The 21416-nt window shown below is 45.6% G+C and overlaps 1 protein-coding gene across 1 annotated transcript; it reads left to right on the plus strand.

The window, feature by feature from the left end:
• The first annotated feature begins 383 nt into the window (after window positions 1-383).
• On the plus strand, window positions 384-21347 carry LOC8053980 (nucleolar MIF4G domain-containing protein 1). The gene is made up of 15 exons (XM_029995649.4): window positions 384-727; window positions 889-1023; window positions 2036-2180; window positions 2935-3904; window positions 4118-4188; window positions 4287-4415; window positions 7072-7196; window positions 8258-8351; window positions 8435-8531; window positions 9128-9255; window positions 9867-9980; window positions 14337-14461; window positions 15545-15709; window positions 17579-17710; window positions 19287-21347. The coding sequence occupies exons 1-15, from the start codon at window positions 587-589 to the stop codon at window positions 19569-19571; spliced, it is 2856 nt and encodes a 951-aa protein (XP_029851509.4). The 5' UTR covers window positions 384-586; the 3' UTR covers window positions 19572-21347.
• The last annotated feature ends 69 nt before the right edge of the window (window positions 21348-21416 follow it).

A 21416-nucleotide genomic window follows, 5' to 3' on the forward strand; every position in this document is an offset into this window, starting at 1 on the left:
CGAAATACAAAGTCAGTGTTTATTGGCTTAACCACTGATCGCACATGAGAGCCTGAGCTAGCCAAAGGTCGGAAGTCCGTACAACGAAGCGCTGGCTCCCTCCCTCCTCTGTGTTTATGCACGTGTACACTGCCTAACCGGAACATCCGTGTTTCATCGCACGACGCTACCAAAGCACGAATGTCTCGCAATCGTGTAGTTCGTATCTTTCCATGAAACATAATCAGACGTAAAAAATGCCAAACGCTACGTCAATGTTGACGCAAAAACTCAACCTTGTCCTTGTCGCCATGTAAATACTGGCCAGATGGCGGAATGCGCCGCCCATTCATAATATTTTACTTATTTATTTGTCTACTTAATTATTACAAACCGCCGGAACCGGAACACGTCAGCACGCCAAAATGTCGAACACAACACGCGCAACGCGCGTTTCTGTAGCAAGTTGAATAAAAGAAACAGAAAACGATTGCTTGGTCGCGTGGACTGGCGTGCACAGCGTGCGTGATCCGATTTGTTAGGTTGTTGTGACCCTTTGGTTGGGTAGCGGGACTTTTCGGTTTTTGTTTGTTACTAGCTCGGAAAAATGAAACGTAGGAATCAGGAATATGCTTCAGCGACCCCCAAGTTTGGCGTCGATGTTGCTGGCCTGTCTCGGAAGAAGCGCAGGAAGTTCGAAAGGTCCGAGAAGAAAGTTCGACGACATGCCTTCCATACGAAGAACAAGGTATGCCCATAATTCACACGGATCTTTCTGCAGGATGGCTAACTTAATGTTTGACGGTGGGACCCATGCCTTCCCAGAAAGATTATCTGGTGATCATTTGTCGTGGCAGACAACCCCGTTCAACTAACGGAGATATTTAATCTTTTCTTTTCTTTAATTAGGGTGTCATTCAAAAAGAAATGGAAAGGATCTGTCAGAAACTCAACATCGGTACCAAAACCAGCGAGAGCAAGGCTGTCAAGAAGGTTGAGAAAGCCAAAAAAGAAGAGGTCGTTCTGAAGCAGGCATCCAAGCGTGTAAGTTCATTGGGTGAATACTTTGTTTTCTGAAGACTAAATACTAAATGCTACAGTATGCAATTTCAGTGTGTGTTTTACTATTTTTTTTTTAATTTATCTTGGTAGCGGGTACAGTGAGCCTTTTCTCTGTCATCCAGGTTTTATAAACCGAATAAATAAAGCAAAGCAACCATAAAGACAAGGCTGTGAACTTTTTGAGTGGATGCGTGAACAAGCAAATCACGTAGATTAGCTGGCAGGCATCTTACAAAAGCATACTATGCTCTCCTAAATTACTGTCGAGCAAAGTATGAATTGAGCAAGGGCTTTTTTAGCCTCTGAGGCACAGGCTTCATTTTCTTTTGATCCAGTGGCACATAACAGTGGTAAAAGTTGTTCCATGACAAGTGGATCTCTTTTTGAAATTGAAGATCTTCATAGTTGGGTCAGTGGATGTGTAGGTCCACAAATATATGGTGTAGGTCAACATTCTCACATCTCTCAATAAACAAGTATCTTCTTAGTTGGGTCAGGGTATGTTTTCATATGATAGGTCCACAAATATGTGGTGTGGGTCAGCATTTTCAGACCTCTCGGTCAACAGGTTTCACGGAGAGCTCTCTCGCCTGCATGCAAGCAGGTAATGGGCAGATAACGAACCTAGTGCCACCAGTGGCATCGTTCCTTTGGGCAACGGAGAAGGGCCGTTTTTCAACGACATCCTTTCTAGCAGACTGTATGTTCACCATTAAAACCACAATAAAATCACCTTCCACCGCAAGCTACGTGCATCTAACGTTTCACTAGTTCCGTCACTTTTCTTCATGTGGGCTGGACAATTGGCATAGCGAGCGTCACCAAGCAGATGCGGCCACATAAAGGTGCCAGGCGTTTTAGGAGGCTCGTCAACTGATTTTAATCTTGTAACGATGGTGTAGGGTGCCTATTTTTCAACTGCTCTCTTCGTCATTTTTCTTTTTTTCATTGCATTTCTGAAATATAAATTGATGACTGTTCTTTTGGTGTCTAGGAGCGGGACAAGGTCCGCAAACAGAATTTGCTGAGCGACAACAAACAGGAGGACAAGCTAATTAAACAGCTGGAGAAGAAGCTGTTCCTCAACAAACGGAAGAACAAGAACATGCCCAAATCGTTCATTGACGAAGGGCTCGACTGTATCCTTCAGTACTCAACATTGTTGAAACAAATAATTAACAATATGTAACGTCTCAGTGAGGAAAATATTGTTCGTCCAAGTTAATTTTATTTGTATGGCAAAGTTCATACTCGTGTGATACATTTGTGGCAAACTGCAGATGATCAATTGGGAAAACAAAAAAGGCACAGTGTGAATCGGAAAGGATGAAAGTGATGTAAATGTAATCATTGCAAAATCTTCCTTAAAACGGTGCTTTGTATGGGGCATTGACTAGAAATTAAAAATGGAAAAACAAAGAGCTTTGTGTTTATCCCAGAGACAGTGGTGCTTGGGACAGAACGACCTGGAGCTTGATTTTGAATATATTGATGTTAGCATTAGAGGGGTGAAAAAGGGTAAAGATTGATAGCAAGGTATACAGTTCAACCCACTTTCAACGATACGACATATAACAATGTACCGCTAATAACAATCAGTTTCTAGTCCAGATACAACGCTAATCGGTTATAACGATTAAAATTTCGGGTTTTCTTATTATCATGATAAGTAGGGTGTACTGTATGTCTATTCCTTTCAATAGGGGGAAAGGAAAACACTGCACTCTTTTCTTGAGAGCTTGGAAAACTCTCCAAATCAGTAAAGAAATTTTGATAACATAGTCCAGGGAAAACTTGGGGAAGGTCAGAGAACTTAGAAGCTCCTGTCTGGCTTCACTTATATATAATCAAGTATCGAGTAAAGCATTTTTCCTTAAACTAAAACGAATACAGACATCCTTGAAGTTGTGGACCAGAATTACAAGGAAAATGCCTTGGACAGGGAACAGCAGGACACCGAACTCGGCATCGGGAGTCTCAAACAGAAGAGAAAACTTGAAGACGTCAAAACATCATCTGCCGCAAAACGCCTCAAGGGGGCACCAGAAAGCGACGAAAGCGGCAGTGAGTACAGCGAGGAAGGTCCTTACAGTGACGACGAGTCTAGCACAGTACCAAGGGCAACAAGGAGGCAGAAGGACACCCCTAAAGATGAAGAGGATGACAGCAGTGAGGGCAGCGATGAAGGTGACCTCAGCCTCGGCGACGATGGCGACGACTTTGAAGATACTGATGAGGAGGTTGAGGTTCGGCGGCCAGCCGTCGCGAAAGGCAAGCGTGGAAAGGCGAACCTAGTCGTCGCTGGATCAGACAACGAGGTTTCTGATGATGATGATGATGATGGAGAGGGTGATGAAGACTTGAGCTCAGAAGAGAGCAGTGATGCTGGAAGGCTGAAAGTTGGCAAAGCCAAAAGAATCCAGTCAGGTGGTAAGGGCGACGAAAAGCCCGGTCGAAAGACAACGTCGGTCTCGGGAAAAAAGCATGTTGTTGAGAGTAGTAAGGCAAAAGGCAGGGAAGCGCCAAAGTCGTCGAAAAAGGTTAAGTTTGTGGATGACGGAATAGACGAAGAAACGGATCCCGACGTTTCAGACGAAGAGAGCGCGGAAGGTGAGGATGACGAGTCATGCGACAAGTTGGAAGACGAGACGCCAGCGGGTGTGAAAAAGGCTCCCGCTGCCGCGTTGAAACACAAAGACGGCACGTGGGAAGACATCTATGGAAGACTACGGGACAAGGACGGCAATGTGGTGTCGCAGAAGTACGTCCCACCAGCCAAGAGGCTTCAGTCGGGCCAGCTTGACTCCAAGAAGAAGGAGGAACTTGCCAGGCTGAAGAAGCAGCTCAAGGGACTGCTGAACAGGTGCTGTGGAACCATTGCCATACTGTTCGGCAATGTTATGGGAAACATTGTTTCGCAAAGGATTTTTTCCATGCTTTTCTTCCCTGAAGAGTTATCATGTTGTCTACTAGTCTTTGGGTGCTAAGTGCAGGATTTGGCTTTCAATTCTTGAAAACTAACTATAGTAGGCAGACTGGAGACCCATTTTTTTATGCAGTGTGTTCTCGTCCCCAGGCTTAGTCAGTCGACGGTTCAGCCCATTGGCCTTCAAATTGAAGAACTCTACCGGAAACACAGCAACAATGGTAAGCAATACTGAGTTTTTTTTTAATTACGTAGTCCTGTTAGCATTGTGATTTTAGGTCACTTGGGTTGGTTAGAGCAATTACTGTTTTTTTTACAGACATGAATTCAAGTCTGAACCTTGCACTGTGCGAGTCTATTGTTTCGCCGTTCCTGTCACCGGAGAGGCTAGTCATGGAGCATGCAATGCTGGTTGCCTACCTCCATTGCAACGTGGGCACTGAAGTCGGTGAGTGCATGGGTTGGGAACTCGTGCTCACTCGTAACTTGGGACAGATTAGACTTACGGTCAGTGCACGAGACCGCAGATTCTATCCAGTTAAATTTAAGGTTATTGACCGTCTATTACACAAATGTTTCAGGCATCAGAAACAGCATTACCAACTCAAAAATAACAAACCTGCACAGCAAAAATACTGAAAAACTGCAAAAAGATTTAAAAAGACCTCTTAATATCAGGTGCAGGCCAAAAATGAATTTTTAACTGAATTTACTGCTTCTATAGACCATTCCATTAGTGTCATAGCAAAGAGGGTAAAAGAGAAAAAAAAAATGCACTCCCCCTCTCACCCCTATGTCGTCCGCTCCGCCGAGTGGGCTGTAGCTAGCATCCGGCTGGCATACAAACTCTGTTTAAAATCGCGTCATTTTGGAACTTTCAAGCGCAGATGAGCAGATTTTGGTGTGCCAGTTGTCTTGTGATACTATGCTAGATAAAAAGACAAACAGGGTCCAATTGCGCTCTTACCTGCATGCAAATAAAAGAAAAAATAGAGAAAACTGTGTCAGATTGGCCGGTCTCTTTGGCGAAGAGTAAATCCGGTTGCTGTACCTTTTTTACTATACAAAAGTTTGTACTGGTGTAGGCCTTTAGCGACCATGAGTAGAAGTCTGAAATAATAATTAAAACGTGCTCTCCTGCCGCAATACAAGCAGTAGTTAAGGGTAGTACTGCCGGCGGACTCAAGTGCTATTTAAGTAACGGAAAAAAGATATGCTAGTTGATCATTTAGCAAAATAGAGCAACAGAGAGCTATAGGCTGATTTTGGAGTAGCCACAACTATTCTAAGAACACAAACCACTTCACAACGGCAGCTACAAGCGAGAGTTCGATGTTCGGTAGAGCCCGCCGATACAGCCCAAAGATGGAGAACGGCAACCTCCCAGTTTGTCGTCTGCTAGCGGAGTCGGGCGCGTGCCCTCTCTCTCGGTTTACCCCGCCGAGCCCGCTGAACTTCCCGGATGTGTGGAGAGGGCGCTGCGGTCGAACAAAATGGTGCCGCCCAGAGAGCGCTAGATGGAATGGTCTATAACTTGTCTTTAAAGCAGTATGATAAAAAAAACATAATCCTGAGAAGGCAGCTTTTCTGTTTGACTCATAGAACAATCTCCACCGCATGATGTCACTGTTAACAGGTGTATCTTGCCATACCTGCCAATGGAACCCCCCTCCCCCCTCCCCCCCCCATTGTTCCAAGCTTTTGTGCACTATTTTGTGGAGCTTCACCTATTCAGATGCTTTGCACAAAGATTTATTTTTCAGTAGAGGTATTTTACACGTCTGACGTCACCTGCAACTTCCAGTATCCAGACTCGAAGTTAGTTATTTCACTGGGCCCGTTTCATCTTGCAGACTTAGAGATCAAACTTAAACATGCACTCAAAGTACCTCTTTTGAGGTTTGGCGTTGGCCATTGCGCCGCAAAGACACCGCGACCAGGGGAATGCTACGATTACACGTGCAACAAACAAGGACGCCGCACAGGCGTCCGTGTTTGGCCGAAACAGGGAGGCCGAAACTGGCCGAAACAGGGAGGCCGAAGTGGCCGAACCAAGTCTGAAGTTCTGAACACGCTGAACCAACGTGCGCCACCAAACACACGAACAAAGGCTTTGGGCTTCGAATTGGTTTTGGATCCGTGGCCACCGGATAGATGGATAGTAAAAAACACGACGCTGCTGTGGACGGTACCTATCGCCCTCTTGTGGTGGTGCAAAATAGTGCCAGCAACGGTTTTACAAAAAAAAATATATATAAAACTTTTTTTTCGTAAAATTTAAAGCAAGATTCGTAAAATCGTAAAATTTTTCCCGATTCATGCATTTTACGAAAAATTCCGAATAGTTGGCAGGTATGCTTTCAAGTGTTCGTGAAGTCCGGAATTCCCGTGCTTCGTGCTGTCCACAAAGGGAGAGAAGTTTGAATTCTGTAGCACGTGCACATGTGATGTAAGTAAGCGGTCCGCACGGTGGAAATGCTGAAATTAAGCTGCACATCGTTTCGCTTACCCCCCCCCCCCCGCACCGCGGATGTTTTACGAATTTGAAGGTTCACAGGTTGGCAGGTATGACTCACAAACCAGTCCCAAGCATGTTTCAGTGTTTTCTATCATAATATCTTAATACCATCACAAGGGTTGTTCTCACTGACAACAGTTTTGTTTGAGTAAAAAAGATGATGACCCCATGACTCTAACTTTCCACAGAAATTAAGCTATTTACAATTTACAAATGTAAACTGGAGAACATTTCAGACTGCCAGCCAAAACACTAACATGACTTAAAAACTGCTAAAAAAATCTCAACACTCGTAAAACGGTAATTTCTCTCGCTAAAGAACTTAGAAAACCGCTAAATTTAGCGGGAGAACCGCTAAATTGGCAACGTATGGAAGGATGAACCTGATCTTCTGTTGAATATGGTCGCAGAGCTGCCTCGTCTGGTAACCTGACTACTTTTTTTATTCAAATGATGCAGCTTGTGTGGAATATGTCTTAGTAAACATTGTTTTACAGTGCTGCCTTTTTGTTTATTGGTCATGGATGACTTTTGCTAAATAAATTAAGATTCGGCACGAATTGACGCAAGCTGTTTTCGTGTTCAGGGGCTCAGATTCTGCAGGATATGGCTGAAAAGTTCAACAGCCTCTACGAACAGGGACAGAACAAGGACACTTCAAAAGAGGCAGACAACTGTATCCTGTTCATATCGTACCTGTTCGTGTTCAAGGTAATCTGTTCTTCCTCGAAGTCTCACAGTGTGCTAACGGGATTAGCGTAAAGTGAACACTTGCCAAACATGACTACTAAGCTAGCACCGGTATCCGTGAGAGACTCGCATGTGCAGTTCGACAGGCAAAGCAGTTCCTGCCTTTTTTTTTTTGTTCCACTAGGTGTTTAGATTTATTAACTTTCATTAGCACTGGTTAGGTGCATGTTGTGCCCAGAGCCATAAACAGAGTGGGACAAAAGGAAAACAAATGTGCAAGCAGGGCTGCACGTTAATTAACGGCTGCAGTGCGAGCGGGCTTCAGCCTAGATTCGAGTATTCATTCCCACGACGAAAACAACAAGGTTCAACGTCTGAATTGCCGAACCAAGTTCAAACCAGTTTGGCCAGAGGCAAAGTTGCGAGTGCAGGTGATGATAGCAGCCCTGCAGGCTTTCCAGATTGTGACTTTAGTTGATACAGGGCTTTCAGTGCGCTGCAAAGGCTTAAAATACCTGCTTCAGAGTACAATAGCCATACCTTATTTGTCCAAAAATAGGAGGTAAAGCTGTCAATATTTTGTTTGCATTTTACTACTAAACTCCCTTAACTTTCCGAGCTACAGCTTCTCAGTTACTACTAATCGGCTTTCTGTCTCCAGCAATGCTAGAGCTGCATAATGAAACTTAGCTCGAAACTATGAGGCATGAACACCACTTGGGGACCATCCACCGGGCTAGGTTGAACTGAACGCTTGTAAGCGGCAACAGTGCTCGGCCCGTGCCCAAACAAAGTAATTCCTTGGTTGTCGTGCTGGAAATTCCGATGCACATCTGAACTTTCTCCGCAATATGTCTCCAATGGTGCTACATAAGTCTGTCTTGATTTTCGTATAGTCGCTGCCAGGATGGGATTGGCAGGGGGTCAGGTCAGCGCTGTTCCTAGTGCTGATCTGGACTTTGCAATGCCAGCCTTACAGCAGCCAAGATAGTTGTCATAACAAAATATGATTCATAACGCAATGTGATAATCATTCGCATAATGCAATGTGATCATCATTTGCTGGCTTTCCCGTGTGGCAGGTAGTGCACTCGAGGATTGTGTTTGATCTGATCCGCAAACTGGCCGAGGCCTTCACAGAAAAGGACGTCGAGCTGATCCTGCTCATCTTGCGTTGTGAGTACCGAAAAGTTCGCGTCTCGTATCTGGGCTACATTCGATTCCATGCTGAATTATGCCCGTCTTTTTCTTTTCTCTAGCGGTGGGATTCGTCTTGAGGAAGCGCGATCCGCTTGCGTTGAAGGAAACCGTGCTGCTTCTGCAGCAAAAGAGTGCACAGGATGCCAACACCCAAGAGTACGGCTTACCCTTTGTAGCATGGTTCCTTTCGTTTTGATACTTGTTTCTAGTCCTTTGCGAATCCGTTCGTGTTAAAGGAAGAACCTGGTTTGCACACAGACAAAAAAAGTGACTTTGCCCAAAATGAAATGGTAACCGTACCAGGACTATTCATTTGAGCAATCTGCATACTTCTATATAAAGGTTTGACTGAAAATACAAGCCTTTGCTTGGTATTGGTATGGGTGGGAAAAATGCAACCCAGAAGACAAAAAGAAACATTTTGCGGGACACGTGTGTGGTGTTTGACTGTTTTAGAGATAGTCTCAGTCCAATTGCCATCATATATGGACGAAGGCACGATTCCTTTTGAGTGTTTTTGCGCGAGCTGTTTATTTTCTAAAACGTCTGGGGCCTCCCCGCCCCAAACGTTTCAGATGCCTGGTAGACAACTAGATCATTTATTGTCTGTAGCAGATTGGTAGGGTAGAAAACGAAAAGCGGAAAGGGTGTGTGTCCTTGAGCGTATCCCAATAAGCGAGGTGTTTGGTAGCGAATACTACTTGGCAGGCTTGCTAACAGCCCACTAAGTTTGGTGTGTTTCTGCTCCTCAGCTCGAGAAAGAGGTTCATGATGGACATATTGAATGCTGTCCGGAACAACAACATCCAGAAGATTCCAAACTGTGACCCCTCCATGGTGGAGCACGCCTCCAAGGTCCTCAGGGGACTTTTCCGCAAAGGTCAGTTAGATATAGTTATTCAGGTAAAAAAAGGGCTTCTGAATATTTAGTACTTGTGATACTACTACTATATCACTGTTTTGTTAACTCGGCTGAGCCAACTGGGAACATTCTCTTCGCCAGCCAGCCCCAGAAACGGCGTGCCGGTTGTTCGAAAACCAAAGAAATTGTTCTTTGACGTAATTTGGTAAATGTCATTACTGACTGGTGCGACTAGAAAATTTGCTGTTGGAATGGTTGATGCTTTCCTTGCAAGAGTAGGACAGGCCCTTTTTTAACCTATCTTACTATACCATGGGCAGTGTATCCTGGACGACCTTTCCAAAAATGCCAAGTCTGGCAGCTGGTTGTGTGAAACGGTTCGTCACTGTATGAATGCCCTTTCTAAGTACCTTTTAATGGTTGAAAAAAACAACCAAAAACATGAACTATGATACCATGGACCAACAGCCCGTGGCCCAATTAACCACTTTACTGCTTTTCGATAGATTTCTATTCACTTGGTTGACTGCATCGGTACTCCAACTGCAGTTATGTTTTGACCTCAAACCCTCGTCCATACAGTATGTGAGAAAGGGCTCGAATGCTGTGCTCTGGTCTCCTGTCTGCAGGCTGCTCTCTCCAGGAGCTGAACATCTCTCTCGACGACCTGCTCAAAGCGCATGAGAGGGGCAAGTGGTGGGTTGTTGGTTCGGCGTGGACCGGGAACCAGCAAGATTCATCCGGTATTTGCCCCTTTCTTGTTCCAGTTTTTCATGAATGTAGCAACAGCATAGTACAGAGTGCTTGCCACCACAGTTTATTACATCTTTGCATGAACCTTGACAGATACTGGCTTCATGTGCACACTCAGACATGTGGAGACTGTTGAGTCATGGTGCATTCTTTGTACTTTTTGGATGAGAGTTTATGAACTGTAGATCTTTTAAAGTTGAAATTACAGTCGCCAACTGATTTTTCTGACTTCACCAAAAAAATGTTCAAATAATAGAGCAGTCCGAAAAATCGGCTAATTAAGAAACTTGCTTTTATTACGTCTAAGCGTGCTTAAGTCGTTAATAGTTGCTTGCTTCAGGCTACGCCTCCGCTTGCGTTTGGCCACTTTCTGTTAGCTTGAGAATCGCTGCCTTCGTTTCTAGCGTTATAGTCAAGTACTTTTCGCGCTGTAATTTCTTGATGTAACGAATAAATTTGGATTTCTTGCGCAACCTATGCGCGAGGACTCCCTTCCTCGATTTTACAAAGTTCCCGATTTAACTAAATAATTAGCGGGTCCCGGTGACCTTGCTAAATCGAGGTTCAACTGTAGTGAACAAGTCCGAATTATCTGCATCAAAAAAATCAGTTGGGGTGCTAACCATACACAGGTGTGGACTATACAAGGATTTGTTTTAACACAGAATGTGTTATATGGCTGGCACATAACCATATCCGATGAGGTGCCAGCAACGAAAGTTGACAGGCCAACCGCCAGCCGAACGCTAAAGTAGCACTCGTCCCCTCACTGATTGGACGCCGTGCCAGCCGAACCTCTACCTCGAATGCGTCCGTGTCACTCCCGGCGGGGGTAAAACATCACCTGCTCTAACAGCCATGGAGTTGGGAAGCTTCTTGTGTTATATGGCTGGCACATAACCATATCCGATGAGGTGCCAGCAACGAAAGTTGACAGGCCAACCGCCAGCCGAACGCTAAAGCAGCACTCGTCCCCTCACTGATTGGACGCCGTGCCAGCCGAACCTCTACCTCGAATGCATCCGTGTCACTCCCGGCGGGGGTAAAACATCACCTGCTCTAACAGCCATGGAGTTGGGAAGCTTCTGGAGGTGCCATGACGCCACCGGAGGTGAAGCCGGGGAAGGCTTCCAGTTTGGAAGGACATGCCCCCAACAATGACCAAAACCAAAAGATACTATTGGACGAAAGGGGCAGCTGATTTGGTGCCAACGGCTGTTTTGGTCACCCTTGGGGGCATTCCCACCAACTGCGACCTCCACTTTTGGCTTAACTTGTGATTGTCTCATTTGGCTGGCTTGAGTTGATATGTCGTCGCCTCCTCTTCCTACCTCCATGCGTGCAGCAGTGCTCTGCTTCGTCAAACGAACACACTTCAGGCTTGTTACAGAGAAGGAGTGCAAGAGAGAGTGACAGAAAAGCGTAGAAAAAAAAGCCTCACTACCTTAGACATGCCTCCTTGCCGTAACGGGTTGAGATAGTTAGAGCGTTTCATTCTCTTTTGCCGCAAGCTGGCGCCAGGCGTCTGCTCGGTGCTGTAGAGAATAGATTGAACGGAGAATCAATCTCAAAGCAACGGGGAGCGTTTGCAATTTAATGGCGTACGCCTCCCGCGGAGATGGGTTGCAAGTGCGTTTGCGCACTTGCAACCCATTTCCAGTAGGAAAGCAAGCGGAAAGGTTGAGAGGCTCGCAGACAATCGACGCTTCTGCAACCTCCTCACAGCTCGTGATGGAAACGCGGTGAAAAATTCATGCGACCTCGATCGAAAAGTTTGAAGCTCTCTGTAATTTAGGCTCTGTACGGTGCTCCCGCCACGTTCAGATTGTCCCGTTTTCCGTACGCTCCGTCTACTGCGCTCGCACTGCAACAGGCGCCGAGAAGGTGGCATTCACAGTGCCACTGTAGAAGATGGACCCATAGAAATAAAACAGCGAAGGAGCGCTCACGCGCTCACTGCGCATGATACGGGTGTGCAAGGCCAGCCGTGCACGCGAAGCCTTCGAAGTGTGCTGCTTCCGAGTCCTCAACCGAGCGGATGGGGCACTTGAAGAGGATTCCTCTTCAAGTGCCGTGTGCAGCGGTGTGCACACTAATTCTCAGGCGTCTACTTCTGCTGCCCCTCACACCGTGTCTACGTTAACACGTCGCGTTCTGTGTTACATTCGCCTTTGCCACATGTGTACGGCAAAGGGGCAAGTTTTTATCGAGATTGTTCGTTATGGACAAGACGCGACGGATTTTGTAAGTGGCAGGTTAGGTTAACGATAATTTCTGTATGACACGAGCTTCTTTGTGTGTTAATAAAGCATATTTTTTTTCAGGGTGTGCCACGTACGATAATTTTTTTTTATGTACGTAATATGCGCCAGGTGTAAACCGTCTGAGAAAAAGTGCATAAAAAAAAAAAAAGAGATGACGTGGCTCGTTTAAAGTGCTTGATACGCTGTGGTCTACGTTCAGCTGAAATTATCCATATGCGTGTTGGCAATGCCAGCCATACATTTTTTTCGTGTGCCTCCACCGCTTATGTTTTGGCTGCCATTTACCACTAATGTTAGGTGCAGCCACAATTAAACAGGCTGTAATCACACTCATATCTTCATGCTTAGGGATGTATCTGAAATTGCACTAGGTAAGAAAAACTTGGGACAATAAAGATAAGTACAGTTGTTTACCTATGGTGGCGTAGAGAACTTGCGATATATATAGTCAAGACTGGTCGGTTAGAACGAAATAGCAGCTACAGCGAAGCAATCGAGATTTTTCATTCCTCTTTGCACTTTTACAATGCATTTGTGTCTGTTTTTAGTGAACAAAATTGAGCAGCTCTCGCGAATATAGTGTAGAGAAATTTTGTGATAATTAAAAAAATAATAAAATTCGGAAAGTTCATTAAGTCTCAGACCACCGAACTTTGCTGCCGCGGCCGAGCAGCCACCCAGAACGGGCCACAGACGATGCTGAAAAGGTCGCCAGCGGCAGCCTCTGCATCTTCGTGTGTTCCCCGTTCTTTATCTGGGAAGCAACTTTTCCGCATCGCACACGGAGAAGCCGTCGTGGCATGCCGATAGGGGCGTTCGGAGCGCTAGCGACAACGTACCGGCAGAGATGAAGGAGAGAGCATAGATTTAAGAGAGGGAGCAACTCCAACCATTGAGAACATTTACAATATAATGGTAAACGCCTCCTGGGCAGATTGCCGCAAGTATGCCTGCATTTGGTTGTTGCGTGGCCAGTGTGGTGAGGAAACTGGGTGGAAAGGCGGACACGTTTGCAGAAGAGAAACGTTTTTGAGTTTTGACTCCTTGCATGCTGCAGCTCGTTTTGCAAATGCGGCCCACAAACCACGTGACCCCGATCGAGCAGTTGCCCCCTCTGTTAAATTTAGGCTCCTTATATCGACGAAAGACGAGATAGAGTGCGAGTTAGGGACTCGGTGCTGTGCGTGCTTCTTTGTTTGCTTCGCGTTCCGTGTCGGCATCGCTGGTCGGTGCGGTCGCTCTTGCGCGAAAATCTAACTTTGCTCAAGCACCAATTTGGCGAATCATCGCAACTCAACAATGGAGAGTCCCGGCACCGCCAGCACCTTCACGGGGAAGATGAAGGCAATTTCCTTGAAACGAAAACGTGCCATCCACGACGAAGCACGCATAAACGTAAAGAATGCCATCTACCGCCGGCGTCCTCTGTAGCGGCTGTTGCAGCTGTTGACACAGTCTGTACGTAACTCGTAGGATCTTATCTCACAGTTGGTGAGAAGCGGCTCCAATCTAGCAGAGAGTGCGTGCAGGGAAGCTTCGACCACCTTCTGCAGGCACGATAAACATGTGCCCGTGACGGCCCGTGTTGCGTGGTGCTTTTATGAGTCCAGATATAACGAAGAAGCAGATATAGCGAAGTGATTTCCAATGCCCTTTGACTTCGTTATAACCGGTCTCAACAGTAGCGAGTAATGCAGGAAGCTGTAGAGTCGGGTCAAGGGATGTGTTTCGGAACTCTCCAATATGTTTGTCCGAACAAACCTTTGAATGTGAATAGGTTTTTTCACTATTCTCACTGACATAAAGACTGCTTATGGCTGCAGTCGAAGCAAAAAGTAAACCTGTACTTATTTATAATGCTCCTAATTTCTACACAACTGGCATCAATTGTAGAGCACTGTAAGCAAGCTTGCTTTTTATTTTACTAAAATATCGGCATTTTTGAAGTGTAGGCGGAAAACCTTATGTGCACTTAAGCTAATGCTGGTAGAGGTGACTCCTCATTTAGAAATGCATCGCGTGTGTTTTAACAAATGCTAATGCTTTTTTCATTTTTTTTTTTTTTTTTCTATTTGGACAAAGGTGGGAAGAACAAGGAGGGTTCCAAGCAGCCCGAGTTTTCCAGCACCATCCTCAAGTTGGCACAAAAGCACCACATGAATACAGACATCAGAAAAAACATATTCTGCATCATCATGACAGCGGAAGTAAGGCTTCATTCTGTCCGACCAAACTCGAGTGTTCTCAACAACAGTGTTGTGCAAACTGGGGCTGTTTATATCGGAATTAGCCTTTTAGGAACATAATGCGACAATGGCAATGCTAAAATAGGGCTGCTTTTTTGTTTCTCCAAGAAGTAAGCACTCCCTTCAGCAACACACTTACAATAATTGGTGACCTTTGCTGCTCCTAGTAATTAAAAAACATGGCTATAATGCCAATGACAGTTGTGACGTAATGTCTGTAGCATTGTGCCACATACACCCATATTGTTGATGATTGTCAAAGAAAAGTTGTGTTTGTCACATTTTCATTCCATCATCGTTCCAGCATTCAGTTGTTAGCAAGATTTTTACTTTTTTCTTGCGCTGTTGGGCAGATCAATTAATGCTGCAAGAATAAGTTGCCATGGCTCTAGGTCAGGGCTGTAGGAACCAGTGCAGATGTTTCAGTGGGAACCTGAGTCAGTGTAGATAGAACCAGTTCCAATGCAGTAGGAACCTGTGCCTCTGTTGATGAACCAGCACCAGCGGAGATGTTTCAGTGGAAACAAGTGGCGTAACAGGGGAGAAGCCTCCCCCCCCCCCCCCCCCCCTTCAAAATCCAGCTGAACTTTTAATTTACACATGCATTTTGATGCCTCTTCCCCCCTCCACACCCCAAGTCATGGACATCTCGGCCACCTCAGCCCCCCTTCCCCCGAAAACAATTCCTGGCTATGCCACTGGTGGGAACCAATGCCAGTGCAGATGCAGGTGGAGCCTGCGCCTAGTGGGGGTGAACGAGCACCAATGGGGACGCTTCAGTGGGAACCGGCGCCAGTGGGGATGTTTCAGTAGGAACCAATGCCAGTGCAGAGGGAACCAGTACCAGTACAGTAGTCGCCTGTGTCTAGTAAAGTGAACCAGTGCCACCGGGGATGTTTAAGCGGTATCCAGTGCCAGTGTAGATGTATCTGTGGGAACCACTGCCAATAAAGATGTTCCAGTGGGGACCAGCGCATAGTGGAAACCAGTGCTGGTGTGGATGCTTCGGTGGGAACCAGCACAATGGAAAGGTTTCTTGTGCAGGACTACCTGGATGCCAGTGAGAGGATTCTGCGCCTAAACCTGAGCCCCACGCAGGAGCGTGAGGTGTGTCACGTGCTGCTCCACTGTGCCCTCAAGGAAAAGCGGCACAACCCTTACTATGCCTACCTGGCACAGTTCTTCGTGAAGCGGGACCGGCGCTTTCACGTGCGTCCCATTTTCACTCTTGTTGTTTACCGATTGAATGTTCATGCTTGAGGATTCGTGCTTCCATAATTTAATGCTCAAATGCCGAGCTATGCAAGTGGTATTCTGAATTAGTGTGCACTATTTTATTCACAAGTACTACTTCTACATACTGAATTCAGAACTTTGGTGTATTCGGTTGATCTGGCACATCAAGTTTCACAGAAAAGTTTACAGTTCTTCTTTGCTCACTTGTTCTAACAATGCATTGGGTGTTCTAAGCATGCATTTTATGTTCCATCTCAATTTGTTGCTCAGTAGTTAAATTCATACAATTGCACAATGTGTGAAATATATGCGAGGCAGGCTGCTGCTATTTATAGGGATGCAAGGCTCAGAAGTCATTGGAGTTTGAAACCTTGCCTTCAATTAATTTCTGCAACCGCAAGTACAGTAAACTTCCCTTAATTCTACCTCGACGAAACCTTAAAATTTGGTCGAATTATCCGAATGATCGAATTAAAAAAAGGACAGAAAAATGGTTGAAATTGAACTTCCTTTTATTGTCCAAAGTACTCACGGATGGATGGTCTGCTGCCGTCTGCTCTTAAAATGCGTGTCCAAAGGCATGTCCCGGAGAGCAACGTAACTAAACGTCATGTTCCCAAAAAATCTCACACTAAAAAGAAAAAAAAAAAGTGTTACGAGCTGACTTTGGCGCAGGGCAGCCAGACCATCGGCGACAGAGAAAAATAACAAAAAAAAAAAAGAAAGAAGAAAGAACCCGCGCTTTCCGGCGCGCAAGATGGACCGCACATGATGCTACAGAAAAGCGCTCTGAAAGCGCGTGCAGAGAATGCTCTACGAGCCGACTTTGGTGCCGGGCGGCCAGACCTTCGGCGACAGAAAAATAACAACAAACGAAAAATATGAAAAAAGATCCCACGCTTTCCGGCGCGCGAGATGGACAGCAAGCGATGCTACACAAAGCGCTTTGATAGCGCTCGCTGTCTCCACGTCCGACCACGTGCTATGTTCTCCGCACTACTCCACGCCAGATTGGTTGCGCTGGCTCGTGTCATTCGCTACGGTCCATCTCAACAGCGTAGAGAAGCAAATGCATATTTGCAGACGTTTGGTTTTGCAGCAAAGGGCCCGTGTTTCGCCGTACGTTAGTGGTTTTTCTGCCGTGGTGCCGTGCAAAGTGAGACTGCGCGCGTTCACCCGGGACAAAATATCCGATGCGGAGTCTTCCCGAGCTCTAACTATCAAACTTTTCCTCCCATAGAAATGTATGGGCGCTCGCCGGGACTTTTGAACACAATCGAATTAAACGAAAAGCCGAATTAACCGAGGTCGAACTAACGAAAGTTTACTGTACCACCGACTCTACACGTCTATCATTTGATGAGTACACAGTTCTGGGGACTGGATTTACGAGATGCAGTTGCTTGTCCATATTGTGCACTCCTCTTGAAATGTATGTGAGTTTTGTCCGAAATGTTCAGGCATAACCACTGAGGAGTTCCTAATACTTCATGTATCACAATTTTCTTTTAGTGCTGATAAGCAGTCGTGCTAGAAAGAATTGCGTCGGCCCACGAAGAGTTTTTTTGTTAGCCCTTTCCATCCTTCACTGCATTCTGGAGCTGATAGCCTTCCAGTCAAGTCTTTGACAAAAATAATTTGTTTAGCATTTGTTGACGTGTACATGGCAGCATACTTCGTTGTGACGTTCCTTCATTAGAATGTCGATCTACTATCTACGTGTGAAGATTTGATAACTGGGCTTGTTACCCTTGATGTGCTCTAGAACTGCCTTGTAAATTAGCCTATCCTTAGAGGCGTCTCTCAGGTGTTTACGATACTTATCCTTTCGGCTGTTTTCAGATGACCTTGCAGTGTGCACTTTGGGACAAGTTCAAGGAAGTGGACAAGTTGTCACCAACGGAGTCTTCGAACTTGGCCGAGTTCATTGTGGCTCTGCTTTCGCAGGAAGCGCTCTCGCTCTCTGTTCTCAAGGTGAGGTTCTCACCTTGAGAACAGCGCTCTCGCTCTCTGTTCTCAAGGTTTATCAACTTAGTTGATAAACCGAATCCTCTAGAGGGACGCAAAGTTAAGGACACATATGCCAAATAATAACCCCCCCCCCCCCCCCCTCAAAAAAAAAAAAAAAAAGATTAGTGGAATTTTTTTGTTGAGAGTTTCATTTTGAGTTAGGGGCAATTGCTAAGTATTCTTCTATTTTACAGTCAATGTCTCGAAGTAAAGGCATGTTTCGAAATCGCTCCCAACTGAAAATGCGCCTCGCAGTATAAATATCTTCTTTGTTGCAATTAACGTTGGAAACTGACAATCACTCTCATTGCCTTGGCCGCAGACCGCTGCACCGCACGATGTTGGCGGCGCAAGCAACACTTGGGAGTTCCTTCGCATTCTGCTCAGGCGTATCGACAAACGTGGAGTCTTATGGCCCAAGTTGTTATCCCGTACGAGCGCCTCTCAGCACGCTACCTAGTAATTTTGATGATAGCGCTACAGCTGTTAGGCGGAACGCAGGAAAAGCGGACGATCGCTCGTTGCTGCTAACTGTTTCGTGTCCTGTTCACAAACTTAGTCTTGGCTGCAGACAGCTACACAAACTAAAGGTTGGTCCACTGCTTACAATGTGGGAACATACCGGCACACTGGCGCCCTCTTTCAGGCAGTCCTGGAGCGTTTTCGACCTGCATACATATTTTTATAATATCCTTTTTGTTGTTGTTTTTTCGGATCTTTCTTTTACTGGTGGCTCGAAATAATCCCGACAAAATTAAAAGCGACCATTTCTCGTGGATACCGTAGTGTGTAGACTCACTCAGATATGCAAAACATTAGGTCTAGTTATACGTAATTCCAGGGCTACCCCATTGGTGGTGCCAGTTTGCTCTCTCGTTGCAAGTGGCTATGACAAGATTGACAACCCTCACAGTACAACTGGGCGACCCCCAGACGAGAACTACGACAAAGAAAGCTGATCGTGGACTCACTCCTCGACCACGTCAGGCAATGTGGAGCACAAGTTCGTCTGCTTCTTGCGCAGGGGTTGTGGCGATGCCGGGACGCCGAGCTCCGATTGGCTCCGATTGGAAGGATGCTGGGTAGACGTCAAGGCAGCTAGCATCGAGGTCTACCTACTGTCCTTCCAGTCAGACTCAATTGGAACTCGGCGTTCTGACGTCACTGCAACCCCCGCGCAGGAAGCGGGCAAACTTGCACTCCGCATACATCTAATATCATCCCACCGCCCCATCCAACCTCCCATTTCCCATTCCCGCCAGATAAGACGACTATAGTCCGTTGCAACTCAAGAAGGTAGGGCGAGGGAAAGGAAGGCTGTGGAGGAGGAAGCTGGAGAAAGGAGGTTTCCCCTTCTCCTCTTCAGAGTTCCGTCTGCTTCCTCCTCTCTGGCCTTCCTTTCCCTGAACCTACCTTTTCGAGTTGCAACAAGCTACGTTGGTTTGCCTTTCCTCTTAATGAACATGCTCTACCACTGCTAGCCTCAAGTCTACCATTTTGTACCCGAGCCTAATCCAGTTGTTTTTTCTGGTCCCCGCAGACCGTCCACTTCGTCGACATGAGTCCGGCACTGCTGAGGTTCCTGAGGCAGCTGTTTGTGAGCCTGTTTGTCGGCCGCTCGGAGGCAGTCTGCGAGAAGGTGTTCCTCAAGGTCGCAGAGGTTCCCAAACTGCACCTGCTTCGCGAAGGAGTGCGCCTCTTCCTGAGGCACTTCTTTCTTCGCGACGCCGATCAAGTCGACCCCTCGCTGCGCGCCACCTTAGAAGAGCGCGTGGCCACTGCCGAAGACGTCCTGAGCCTCGGTGACAAGAAGGCCGTTCTTTGAGCACCGCATTTCGTCGGCCGGGATTTGTCGCACGGCGTTGTACAGTTTTAAAATGAAGGGTGGCTCAGCCGTACGTTTAAAAAATATTTTAATAGCTCCAGCAGGGCTTCTTCACTGTTGCAAAACTTGCACTACGTTGTGAAGTGGTGCAGGCGGTAATTAGTTGTGTACATTCTCTTTCATTATATTTTTTTTTTTTTGTCTAAAGATTCTTTTAGTTATGCACTCGAGGTTTCTTGTGCATTTAAAGTGCTAAGTAGAAAGATTTGTTATTGGGTTTATTAGGTCAATTTATACTTCTTGGTTAATATTAATGTGTGTTGTATGGAACTCATAAGTTTGAAACAATGTGCCAAACAAACATTATGTTGCACATGTTCCTCAAAAGTAATATATTTGTGTACAACTAGAAAGATGCCAGGATTCCACGATTGAAAGCAAAATTGATGCAAAGTATATTTTGCACGAGCGGAACAAGAATGTATGTTTTGAATCGGTGCAACAAAATTGATAAAACGGTAAAATTCGACTTATAACACAGGCACATAATTTAATGGCTCAATCTTGCCTCATCATACTCCTTTGACACAAGAAAACAAGGGCATTGTAATAAGTATACTGGCAGATGCTTCTCATGCCATCCATTGTGTAGGATGGCCGTTCCTCTGTCTCAGAGGAACAGAGTAATAAAACAAATCTTCACAACTTTGTTTTTACATGGAGGTTCAGGTGGCGACGGCGGCAACGGCAGTCACAAGTAGTTTTTACCCTAAAAGCACTTGTACTTGGCTATGAAAGCTTACCAACCTATTGAGGTCATTCGCTGTTTTCTTCAAACGTGGGCTTGAGAATGATCTTGGAAGCACATCGGGCAAATCCAGTGCAAACGCTCATCTGCACTTTGACAACCTTCCAGAGGGCAATACTTAGTAGCTGTTTTACAATAGCATGTCGCCCTTTGAAGATGCCTGGGGATTTTCAATATCGTCCACGTCCAAAAATAAGCTAGAAGTCTAGCTTCGACCAAATGTGCAAACCCAGCTCGCAAAGAAAAGAAAAAAAAAATGTTTCCAGCAATTTTTTTTACGCTTCCACCATGTCACTTTTATGCGCCGACTGAAAGACGGTCTTATCGTCCAAAAAGCACTTTGCTTTGATATGCAACACTGATTCTACGCTGCAATGCATGAAATCAAGACTGTTTCAGCTCATGACATCTACAACAGTGCATAAACATAGCGAAGCAACTAGCCCATTGGATGTGAGCTGGCAGAGTTACACGCTTTTAAAGATTACTTGCACGGTTGCCACGTAAAATCTATGGTATGAGCTGTCTCTTGCACGAATTCTCTATGTTTGGCCACACTTCGTCATCTCGTGAACATGTGCAAAACCACATTTTCAGTGTGTGCTTCCTGTCTTAACTAGTAGCGTTTTCTGCTTCCTAATTATGCCGTGGATTATATCTTGATCTCGTGCCACAACCCTTGTATGAATGCAAGCTTGCCATTTGTTGTGTCTCTGTGCAGCATGCACCATGATAGAGACATCACCGTGTATAAAAGAAGGTTAAAACTGATTGCAAAGTAACACGAAAGTGCTGTTGTTAAATATTGTGACTTCCAAATCACAAATGAAGACAAAGAATGGGTTGGTGAAATACAAGAATCAATGAAAATACAAAAAATGAAAGAACTGCACTGTGTGTCCTTGTACCGAAATGTTTTTATTCTTTCCTTGATTCTTGCACAAATGAAGCTTGCACAAAGCCTCTAAGTGTGACTTATGTTCACCTCAGTATTTTTCATTTCTTTGCAACTGCAACATCAATGTGTTCACCATGTG

This window comes from Ixodes scapularis, unplaced genomic scaffold (genome assembly GCF_016920785.2).
Source record: "Ixodes scapularis isolate PalLabHiFi unplaced genomic scaffold, ASM1692078v2 PGA_scaffold5__190_contigs__length_132052651, whole genome shotgun sequence".
Lineage (NCBI taxonomy): Eukaryota > Metazoa > Arthropoda > Arachnida > Ixodida > Ixodidae > Ixodes > Ixodes scapularis.